The sequence below is a fragment of the Equus caballus genome, chromosome 9 (genome assembly GCF_041296265.1).
Source record: "Equus caballus isolate H_3958 breed thoroughbred chromosome 9, TB-T2T, whole genome shotgun sequence".
Taxonomy (NCBI): Eukaryota; Metazoa; Chordata; class Mammalia; order Perissodactyla; family Equidae; genus Equus; species Equus caballus.
Genome location: NC_091692.1, coordinates 54,163,430 through 54,175,592, shown reverse-complemented (window position 1 = coordinate 54,175,592; position 12,163 = coordinate 54,163,430). Strand labels below are relative to the sequence as shown.

The window sequence follows — 12,163 nt, the reverse complement described above, 5'->3', positions numbered from 1 at the left end:
TGCACATATATATAATATTCAGATTTTGGTTTCTAGGTATTCACAGATCTCTGGAAGCCTTTTAATCCCAGTCAAGAAGCCTGACTTTAGGGCTGTTCCACTCTTCAGCAGGTCTCTATGTTTAGAAAATTTTTCCCTGTAGAATCATGGACTCTATGTTACTGCACAAAAGCACGATCAGCTCTGTGAAACAAAGCCAATCATCAAGAGGCAAGATGGCGGCAGAGAAAGGGCATTTTATTACAGCTTGCTAGCAAGAGGGAAGATGGCTGACTAATGTCCAAAAGAACTATCTTAAGGGGGCACAGAATCTTGAAGCAGTTATATAGGCCAGTGGGTTATAGGGAGGAGGTTAGGAATGTCGACCCTCTGGTGTTACAGACTGGGAGTCACCACACCAGATCTTTCAGTTTCCACTGATGATGGCTATCAGCACAGACTCTCTGTTTGGGGCGGCAGGGGTCATCACATTCCTAAGGAACTCAAAATAATGAAGTTATCATCTTATCGCAGCTGGGATATGCACTAGCAGGGGTCATAAAATCTACAGAATGGGTGGATCTCCTAGAGGGTGCAAATCCAGCTGGGTTGTTAGTCAGAAGTCATTCAAAGTCACGACATGGTCTCTTTTGTACAATATGGCTTCCTTTATGTCAACCTTGTGTTGAGCCAGTTTCATCTATGCCTTGAGAGGGAACTTAAAAGTCACATACAACTAATTGCTTAAATGATGATATTTAAGTCCTTTCTATGCTAACCTCTCACATGTTATTTAAGCCTACTCTTGGAAGCTTCCAGAGATGGGAACTTAACTGTTTTTTGAAGCAGTTCTTTCTGTCTTAGGTAGCCCTAATTGTTAAATCTTCCACTAAAGCAAAATTGGTTTCTTTGTTATTCATTCCTGGTCTTGTCCACATAGCCTAGAACAAGAGGTGATATCTCTCTTTCAATCATCTCTACGAACCTCTCCCACCCTCCATGAGTTTAAAGTCCTTTTTTTTGAGGTTCGGCTCCTGAGATGCCTGGGAAGTCATCTCCATACAATGTGGAAATTGCTATATAACATTTTCCAAGATGTCTTCTGCGAACTCTCTTGAGAGAATCAGTAAGTTTCTGTTATGAATGAAGTATCTCAGGGTTAAATAAACTTGAGGAGTACTGCCTTGATTTCCTCTTCTAGGAAAGTCACAATGCATATTAGCATATTATAAGGTCTGATAAGTCCTGCAGGAAAGACTGTTTCATGGCTCTATTATTATTCTGAGAAGTAAGTTTTTGCTGACTTCAATTCAGAGCTGCTGTCTGTAAGAGAGTTTTTAAAGGAGTGTAGAGAATGAATCTTTTAAGAGAGCTCATCATCCAAAATTAATTTTCCTTCTTTTTTCCCTATACAGCCTCTTGATTTTGAAACAGCAGCTGTTCACAACATTGTGTTCCACGCGGAAAATCCTGAGCCTTTGGTTCCTGGTGTAAAATGCAACTCTAGCTCTTCTGCCAAATTCACACTTATTGTGACAGATGTGAATGAAGCACCCCAATTTTCCCAACAAGTATTCCAAGCAAAAGTCAGTGAAGATGTGGCTATAGGCACTAAAGTGGGCAATGTGACTGCCAAGGATCCGGAAGGTCTGGACATAAGGTAGAGGAGAGCAGTGCTTGGCAAGCTTGGCTGTGCTGTGACCAAGACCAGTGGGGAGGAGGAAAGGCTGGGAGGGGCAGAGAAGCTGGCCTGACTCCAGCTTCTCCTCTAAGGGAGCAGCCAGCAATCTGAAGCCATATCCCAGTGCATGTGTTCACCTTAACCTTAGTTCCAGCAGGCATCAGTTCCCTTGGGGTCATCAATGAAAATCTAGGCTCAGGCAAGTGTGAAGCATGTCAGGTTCCATCCCAGCCCATGCGCCACAGGTCCCAGCTAACAGCCGGTGAGTTCAAGAAATGGGAATCCAGAGACTGGGCTGCCCAAAGCTGGGCCCTGTGTCTGAACCAGTCATGGGGGCCAGGGTTTGGGGAAGAGTTCTAGCCCAGCCCCTAAGGTGTACTGGAGTTCTAGACCAAAAGAATGGAGCAAATCCCAACTGGACAGACTCAGCCACCTGACAGGGTTAAGGGAATCTTCTGGATGGAGAGTGCATAGGTTCCTTGGCTCTCCAGAGAGGAGGTCTGGGGCAACAAGATTCATTCCAGAGCTCACCCTGGAAAGGCTAGTGCTCAGGCTGAGGCGGTTAAACAAAACGTGTAAATCTTACCACCCTAGCAATTAATTTTTCAGTATGCATTTTTAAGGCACACAGATTTGCCTTAAAAATGTACAATGCTAATTTGCCCAAGATATATATGTATGTGTATGTATCCATATCTGTATCAATATCTATAGCCATTTTAAGATCATGTAGTTAATAAGCACATAGATAGGACTTGAACCCTTTTGCTTCTATTGTATAACATTAGTTCTGCTGTCTAGGGCATGACAAATATTTCAGCATGACTTAAACCAATACATGTGGTTATGAATGACAATTCCTTAAGTTTCTCTAAACATTTGGGTGGAGTCTTGCCTCTCTGTAAGCTGTCATTTAGGCACTTGGAATCACTTCTAAGACCTTTTTCTGATTGTCTGTCAAGGAGTAAAGGTCCTACCCACTGTTTACGCTCCACCCCCTTCTCTAGATTCACAAAGACACACATAACAGAGGAGCAAACAGTGCGGGTCATACTGTATGGCTTAGTGTAGGTAGTACTCTATACATCAGAGCCACAGATTATGATGGGGCACAAAAGGTTTACCATTTTACAACCATTTATTGTTTAACAAATCCGTCTGCTTCCTTCATGAGAATGCTAAAAATCATTAAAGACAAGTGAATAAAAATTTCAGTTTATGAGTGGAGATAACAAAGTCATTTAAGAAAATGTCTCAATGGATCAAAGAAAGATATAGTCTATATGCTATTAAGTTGAGATCAGAAAGATGAGGAAGAAGACTGAGAAGGAGAGTGCCCTTTAAGAGACAGGCCTGGAAGACAAATGAAGTCTTTCAAGAATGAGGAATAATCAATAGTTCAGATGCTAGTAATGAGCCAGTTAAGAATTTAAGGATGACTCCAAAGTTTTTGGCCTGAGCAAGTTAATTCTTCTCTTTCTCTCAGCTCCACAAACTTAGAATCCATCAGCACCCAAGGAATCCTAATCCAATCCACCAACAAATATTAGAGATTCTTTTCAATGAAATATATCCAGAATCTAATTGCTTCCCACCACTTCCACCACAGTTCAGGTCACCATCGTCTCTTTTCTGGCTCTATCCTTGCCCCTGCCACTCCTCCACCCTATCCTGAGTCTATGCGCTGCAATCAGAGTGGTTCTTTGAAAAAGTAAATTAGGTCATGTGACTCTTCTGCAAACCCTCCAAAGGGTTCCCATCTCCCTCAGGATGAAATCCTGAGGACATAGGATTTCTTGCTCATCACCTTTACACACAGCCTAACACAGTGCTTAGCATATAGAATATATTAACATTGGGAAACAAATTAATTTGATGAACTAACACATCATAACTTTTCAATCACCCTTTTATTCTTGGACGTGGAGGTTGTTTCCAGTATTTTTTTACTGTAGAAAATTTTTCGAATTTATATATATGCATATAATTCTTTTTTAACTTCTATTAAACTGTTTTTTACTTGGGGAAAATTTCCGGAAGTGGGATTCTTTGGTCTAAAGATTTGGACATCCTTATGAGTATGATGTGCTGCTTCTCAAAGGGTTGTGCTAGTTGATTTTCCTGTGGTTCCAGTCTTTTCTCTCTCAAATTCATCTTTCACACAGCTACCAATGAGTTCCATTGAAAACATAAATATGACTAGGTCACCTTCCTGCTTAACACCATTCCAAGGCTGCCCATTGCTTCCCAGGATCTGGCTCTTTCTAGTCTCCCTGGCTTCATCTTTTGCAATCCACTGCTTCCCATTTTTATCCCAACACTGCTGGAATGTCTGACTCCCCCACACCCACCAAGCTATTCCTTGGCTTCTTTGTGTTAGCTCATGCAATCCCTTCTACTTGAAGCATCCTCCTTTTTCTTGCCTTAGTTAAATTAACATCTACTCCTTCAGAAAGACTTCTGTGATTCCCACGAACTCCTCTGGGATTCCATAGGGCCCCTTCCATTGTATTTACCTCACTTTATTAGAATTCTTTATTTCTGCATCTATCTCCTCCACTGGCCTAAGAGCCCCTTTTTGTAATCTCCTCTCTTGGTCCACTGCCTGATATTTGCTAAGCACTCAATGGATGTTTGTTGAATGAGGGAATTCACTGTGCCACCAGCAGCCTGAGTATCCACCCATTTAACTGGAATTCTTTGATTGTCAGAAAAGTTTAAATTTTTTTCCGCTAGAGTTTGTGACTATACCTTTTCTAATAAAACAAGTACAACTACCACTTTGTAAGGATGAGTAAATCTTCCTTTTGAAGATAGATGGTATACAAATAAAGCACTAATAATATTAGATAATGATTCTTTAAATATGTTGTAAATAATACGCAAGGGATAGTGCTGTTATGGTAGCATACTGATGCATAATCTATCCTCACATTTTCACACACAGTGATGTGGGCTTTCTTTTGCTCTTTCACTTTATGAAGTTATTCACTGAGAGGCGACACGAGAGGTTGGCTGAAAATTAACCACGTCACTGGTGAGATCTTTAGTGCGGCTCGGCTGGACAGGGAAGCTGCAAGTCTGTATCGGGTACAAGTGTTGGCAACTGAAGTAGGTGAGCAAAAAGAAAAAAAGTAACAAATTATTAGAGGATACATGAATGGAAATTGGAGAGAAGGTGAGGTAGATGGGGAACTCTACTGGGTCAAATTGTGAGAATATCTCACAGTGGAAGGACGAGAAGGATACCAAAGTGCATGAAAATGCTCATGTCTTCCTGGACTTGTTCAAGATGAGAACCACCTGCGACCCTGAGCAGGGCTCTTGCAGGCAGGGTTGTACCTGGATGCTGGCTCGGCTTCAGGGGTGCTGCTCACTCTGTGGTTTCCTGCAGGGGCTCCAGCTTCTAGGAAGTTTCCTGTGTCCCTGCTGAACTACCCCTGTTCCTCTAGAGTGGTTGTGGGTTTCTCCTGGGAGCAAGGGCAGACCACTGCCCTGTTGGCCTAGACCATTACTTGCTTTTTCAGCCTTAAATTCCAGTGACTCAGGTCATATCCTTTTTGAGACAGAAAATGTTTCATGCAATGCTGTTAACTTTGGTATGTGCCAGATCACCAGGAAGCTTGTTCAATATAGATACTGGGAGTTCACTCCCGGAGTTTCTGAGTCAGCAGGTTTGGGTGGCCCTGGGTATCTGTGTTTTGATGAAATAGTGTGAACTTTTGAAAGGAAAGACTTATTATATAGATAAGCCAAGGAGGTTTGAGTCGTCCTTATATAATCTTTGCATCCCATTTAATTCGGTTATGGTGCTATATATTGCCCACTGGTTCTGAATGTGGAATTCCAGGGAATTAAAAAAATAAAAATAAAAATAAACTCACAGGAATAGTATGCTTACCAGTGATAAAGCTGGCAATTAAAACAGTCAGTTTCTTTGTGTAAATGGAATTTTCCAACTTAGAGTAGAAATTCTGTAGATCTTATACTGATCAGAGCCTCTAATTCGATGGTAAGTATATCTGCCTGGATTAGCAAAAGAGAGAATTGAACAAATTACGACTAAATAAATCTCATTTTAGACCAAAAATAAACTTTCAAAATGTGAGGCCCAGGGTTGGAAGTTGGAATGGGGAACATTCCAGTAGATAGGAATCATAAAAATGGTCCCTGCATGTGAAAAGATGAAGAAAAACAAAAGTACTGCAGTCAAGTTAAACCAACGGGGGTAGAAACGCAGAAATGTGTGCTCAATGTGGAATGGTTGCTTGAGGGCCGGGCCGTGCTGGCGCCGGTCAGGGTCCAGCTCTGTCTGCCTTGCTTGCTGTTAGTTAAGCACACTCTGCTATCATATTGTATCCATTTAACTGTTGATTTGAAAGCTCCTGAGGAATCAGCAGAAAGTTTCTGCCTGAGCTTTGTGCTGTGCACTCTCCTGCGACATACCGTGGGGATCAACGCTTCACTTTGGTTGTGTCCTCAAGGCCTCTCACGTTTTAGAAACTTCACGGATCAAAACCAGTGTCCAAAGCCTGGCTCCATTTGCAGTTGTTGGCCCTGAAATGACGCAGATACATGAAATGACTTCAAGAGCACAGTGGCTTTTCCTCCTTGGGTTAAGTGTAGTCAGGGGAATAGAAGAAAGTGAGAAGAAAATGAGTTTACTGGAGTCCGGGCAGGTCAGAGTGAGAACCTGTGGAAGCAGGACCTGCGGTTGATGTCAGGGAGAATGAGAACAGTCAGTGTTGACGTGGTGCTGACAGCCCTGTTTTAAGCACTCAGTGTAATAACTTACTCCTCATGTGACACTATGGGGTAGCTACTATTATTGACCACAGTTTATGGCTGAGGAAACCAAGGCACTGGTAAGTTAAGTATCTTGCCAATCATCACACAGCTACCAACCAGCAGGCTCCAGAGTCCAAATTTTTCACTCCTACACTGTAGTGAATAATGTTTGTGCACCCCTGTACTATTTTCTGACAACACTACTGTGGGATCCTCACAAAGCCACATGTTTTACAGCTCAAGAAATGAGGCTTAGAAAACTTAAAGAACACGTCCAACTCAGTGCTGAGCAGCAGTTGAGGGTGTGGGCTCTTCAGTAAGACTGGCTGGGTTGGAAGCCTCTCTACTGCTGTGCAACCTTGGGCAAGTCACACAACTTCTCTGAGCCTCAGTCTTCTCATCTGTAAATGTACAGCAGAGCTGTTTTGAAGTAATGTATATAAACTATTAGTATGTAAATCTTAGTTATTGTTATTATCATTAAGACTTTTTAACCAGAGTGAAACCAGGTCTGATTCTAAAAACCTGTTTTCTTTCCACTACCTCTACTGCCTTTCTATTACCTTCCTTTCTACTACCAATTGTTTCAACTGTAATTGCTTCATTTTTGAAAGAAAAGGAAATACCCCTTTTTATTAAGAGGAAAATGAGAGAGTTGATACCATGTTTCAACCACTCACTCTTTAGGTGGATCCTCCTTGAGCTCCACAGCGAATTTCCACCTGACCCTTACGGATGTGAATGACAACCCTCCGCGGCTGGTCAAGGAATACACAGGCTTATTCTTCTGCTATCCCCTCAAAGCCCCTGGAAGTCTCATTTTTGAGGCTACTGATGATGATCAGCAGTCATTTCGAGGTCCACAGTTTACATTTTCCCTTGGCAGTGAAAGCTTACAAAATGACTGGGAAGTTTCCAAAATCAACGGTGAGTTGTCAAAAGTACATTGAGAAAAACACCAATGGGTGACGAAGTTGGTTTTTGTTTGCCTTGGTATGCGCACAGCACTCAACACAGAGCTTTCTTCCATGCTCCAGGAAGGAAGTTCACGCTTTGGAAACTTGCTCAGGGAAGCTCTCCAGAGGGGAATCATTTTATAGAAGGGACTTGAGCATCCACAGGTTTTGGTGTCCCCGGGGGCTCTGGAACCAATCCCCTGCAGACACTAAGGGCTGACTGTACTTCATTCCTTTTCATTGTAGAGCGATATTCACAATGTGTTATTCATTCACTTATTGATTGTCATTTAGGTTGCTTCCAACTTTTGATATTACAAATAAAGCTGCTATGAAAATTTGTGAACAAGTATTTTGTAGGAGCAGATGCTTTCATTTTCTTAGTTAAATACCCAGAAGTGGAATGGCTGAGTCATGTGGTAGCTGTATGGTTGAGTTTTTAAGAAAACGTCAAATTGTTTCTCAATAGTTTGTACCATTTTACATTCCCACCAGTATAAGAGAGTTCTAGTTGCTCAACATTCTCCTCAATAGTTGCTATGCTTGGTCTTTTTAATTTTAGCTATTCTAGTGGGAATGTGATAGTATTTCATTATGGTTTTAAATTGTATTTCCCTAATGACTAATGGTGTTGGGCATCTTTTCATGTGCTTTTTTTGCCATCCATTTATGTTCATTAGTGAAGTGTCTGGTCAAATATTGTGCCCATTTAAAAAATTTGGCTATTTGGCTGTGTGGCTTCTCTCGTTGAGTCATAGCATTCTTTACATAGTCTAGATACAAGTTCTTTGTCAGGTGTATGTTTACAAATATCTTCTCCCAGGCTGTGGCTTGCATTTTCATTTTGTAACAGTGTCTTTTGAAGGGCAAATTTAAAGTTTTTGATGATGTCTGACTTATTGATCTTTTTTCTTGTATAATTTGTGTGACTTTTTAGGGGATGATGTTTAAGAAATTTTTGCCAAACCCAAGGTCACTAAAATTGTCTATTTTTTTCCCAAAAGTTTTATAGTTTTAGCTTTTATGTTTAACTCAGTCCATTTCAAGTTAATTTTTGTATATGGTGCATGGTAAAGGTCAAGGTTCATTGCTTTTAATGTATCTGTCTAATTGTTCTAACTCTATTTGTTGAAAATATCCTTTTCACATTGAATTGTCTTGGCAGCTTTGTCAAAAATCAAGTGACCACATGTATATGGACCTATTTCTGGACTTTCTTTTCTGTGTTCTTGATCTGTTTGTGTATGTTTTACACCAAAGCTATACTGTTTTGGCTACTGTAGTTCTATGATAAGACTTGAAGTCAGGTAGTATAAGTTTTCCAACTTTGTTCTTTTTCGAGGTTATTTTGTCTATTCTAGGTCTTTTGCATTTCAATATACATTTTAGAATTTAGCTTGTACATTTCTACCAAAAACGTCTCTGGAGATTATGATTGGGATCGTGTGACTCTATAGCTGAAATTGGGGGATGGAACAAATTCATGAACACGATATACGTCTCCATTCATTTAGGTCTTCCTTAATTTCTCTGAGCTGTGTGTTTTAATTTTCAGGGTATAATTCTTGCAAAATTTCCCCTAAGCATTTCATATTTTTGGTGCTATTTAAAAATTTTTAATTTTTAAGTAATTCCAGGATAGGGGAATATAATTAATTTTTATGTCTTGCTCTTATATCCTGTAACATTGTTGACCTCGCTTATTGGTTCCCTCTCTCTTTTTTCCTGAGATTCCATAGATTTTCTACATAGACAATCATATTGTCTGTGAATAATAAGAGTTTTATTTCCTTTCCAATCTGGATGCCTTTTATTTCTTTATCTTGCTTTATCTCTGGCTAAAGCCTTCAGGACAATGGTGAATGAAAGCAGTAAGAGAAGAAAGCACTTGGCTTGTTCTTGATCCTAGGGAGAAAGCATTCAGTCTTTCACCATTAAATGTGATGGTAGTTTTAGTTTTTATATAGATGCCTTTAGCAGATTAAGGACTTTATCTTTTGTTCCTAACTTTCTGAGAGTTGGTTTTTTTTTTTAAGAATGGATACTAGAATTTTCAAGTGCTTTTTCTGTATCTACTGAGATGCCTAAATGGTCGATTTTTTTTGGTATGTTAATTGGTTATTGATCAACTTTTGGACCTAAAACCAGTCTTCTGTTCCTGGGATAAAGCCTACTTGGTAGTGAGATATTAGCATTTTTATATATTGTTGCATATGATTTGCTAAAATTTTAAGGATTTTTCCATCTATATTCATGAAGGATATTGGTGGTATTTTTCTTTTATTGTAGGGTTTTTGTCTGGTTTTGGTATTAGAGTAATGCTGGCCTCATAGAACAAGATAGGAAATGTTCTACTTTTTCAATTATCTGGAAGAGTTTGTGTAAAATTGTTTTTTATTTCTTCATTAAAATTTAACAGAATTCACCAGTGAAGCCATCTGTGTCCGGAGTTTTCTTTGTAGGAAGTTTTAACTACAAATTAAATTTCTTTAACAGATATAGGGCTATGCAAATTACACTCTTCTTGGTTGACCTTGTTATTTTGTATCTTTCAAGTAATCTGTTGATTTCATTTGATTTGTCTAATTTATTGGCACAAAGTTATTCATGATATTATTTTATTATTCTCTTCATATCTGCCGACCATGTAGTGATATCACCTTATTCTGATGTTGGAAAATTATGTCTCTTTTTTTGCTGATTAATCTGGCTAGAGGTTGTTAATTTTATTCATATTCTCAAAAAACCAGCTTTTGGTTTCATTGATTTTTCTCTTTTTTTCTGTTGTGTATTTCATTGCTCAGATCTTTATTATTTGTTTTCTTCTTCTTATGTTGTATTTAATTTGTTGTTCTTGTTCTATTTTTATTACTGCAGAAGCTGAGGCAATTCTTGAGAACTTTTTTCTTTGTTAATATAGGTGTTTGGTGTTATAAATTTATCTTTGTGTCACTTTAGCTGCCTTCCACACAGGATGATGTATTGTGTTTTCATATTCATTTAGTTCAAAATATTTTCTAATTTCTCTTTATATTTCTTCTGTGGCTCATGGGTTATTTAGAAGCATGTTATTTCATTTCCAAATGTTTGAGAATTTCCTGCATCTTTCTGATTACTGATTTTGAACTTAATTCCATAGTCACCCAGAGAAATTTGACTGGAATACTTTTAAATGTATTGAGACTTTTCTTTCAGTCCTTTGAGGATATTTCTCCACTGTGTTCTGGATTGCTTTGTCTCTTTGTTCCCTTGAATGTAATGTGTCCTTTTTTCTGTGGATGCTTTTAAAATTTTCTCTTGATCACTAGTTTTAAGTAATTTGATTATTATGTGCCATAGTTTTGTTTCTTTTTCTTTTTCCTGAGATTTGCTGACCTTCTTGGATCTGAGGATTTAGTTTTCATCAAATTTGGAAAAAAAATTACCAATTATTTCTTCAAGTATTTTTTCTCTTTCTAATTCAGTGTGTGCGGCAACTTGATAGAATATAACTACAGGGAATGATGATAACTGACTGGATTTAGTATTCATTTCTACAGAGAAATCATGGATTGAGAACTTAAAGGACACTTTAGCCTTTTTGACATTATGGTAGGCGCATGTGGAGTGGTGATATTTTGGTAGTTTGACCCATACTTACATCGAGCCATTTCCCAGTCCACAAAGATGAGCCTTATTGTTGCTGACCCAGGGGTCTGAAGTTGTGTTTTCATGTCATTCATTTTTTTCCCTATTCTGACAGGAACGCATGCCAGACTCTCCACCAAGCACACGGACTTTGAGGAGGAAATTTACAACATCCCAATCCTCATCAATGATGGTGGTCGGCCACCCTTGGAAGGGGCTGTCTCTTTACCAGGTGTGTATTTTGCTGCAGGAAACTTAGGGTAATGTCTGTCACCATGGGTAGTTTGAGGGAATTCTTGTCTTTGATTTGGGATTCTGCAACTGTTCGCTTGAAAATTTGTCCCACCAAATACTGTTCTGCTTTTCAGTTACTTTCTGCACGTGTGTGGAAGGAAGGTGTTTCCGGCCAGCAGGTCAGCAGGCTGGGATACCCACTGTGGGCATGGCAGTTGGTGTACTCCTGACTACCATTTTGGTCATTGGTGAGTATGATTTCTCAGATCCAAGGGTTTCTGTCCTGGGCCTCAGAAATATGAGCTCACCTCAAGGTCTGTCTTCATGGGCTAGTCTGGTGGCTGCTCAGATGGCAACCTAGACAACACCCAAGAATATGGATCACCTGTCAACTATATCAAACTTTCCTGGTTGGGAGACACTGCCTTAGGACCACCCTCTACCTGTCATTGCCTTGTTGGTTATTTTGGGAAATATAACATGAGAGGTTTTAAAGCACAAATTGTTATATTTTGCGCTGTTTACCAAACTTTTATAATGAAAGAGAAAGAAATGCAAGAGCATTTCTGTGCCCTAGGCTCTGTGTTTGATGTGGGGGATACAGTGATGGGTAAGACATACACAGATGCTGCACTCCCGGAGCCTTATGGTCTAGTCTGCTATTATTGGAATAGGTAGAAGTTAGCCTTCCAGTGGAGATGCTGACATACCTGAAATTTTGCAGAACTTTCCTCTGTATATTTGTGTGACTGTGGACCCTGATTCTTTATTGCCCCAGAATAATTCCACTCTGGCTTGGCCTGTGGCCTGGCTGGACAGCAGAGTCCCCTATTCTAGCTGTCTTCATTTTTGTGAACAGCTCAGTGCCTCTATACGATAACCCTCTTTCAATTCTTGT

General features: G+C 39.6%; 1 protein-coding gene across 2 annotated transcripts in view; it reads left to right on the top strand.

Annotated features, from left to right (window-relative positions):
- The window catches only part of CDH17 (cadherin 17), a 62,839-nt gene that overhangs the window by 48,458 nt on the left and 2,218 nt on the right, over positions 1-12,163 (top strand). For both annotated transcript variants that reach the window (XM_023648693.2, XM_070222300.1), the window contains exons 13-17: positions 1,395-1,639; positions 4,645-4,775; positions 7,136-7,375; positions 11,147-11,263; positions 11,400-11,513. In XM_023648693.2, coding sequence (XP_023504461.1) covers positions 1,395-1,639; positions 4,645-4,775; positions 7,136-7,375; positions 11,147-11,263; positions 11,400-11,513 — 847 coding nt within the window. The remainder of the gene's footprint in view (positions 1-1,394; positions 1,640-4,644; positions 4,776-7,135; positions 7,376-11,146; positions 11,264-11,399; positions 11,514-12,163) is intronic.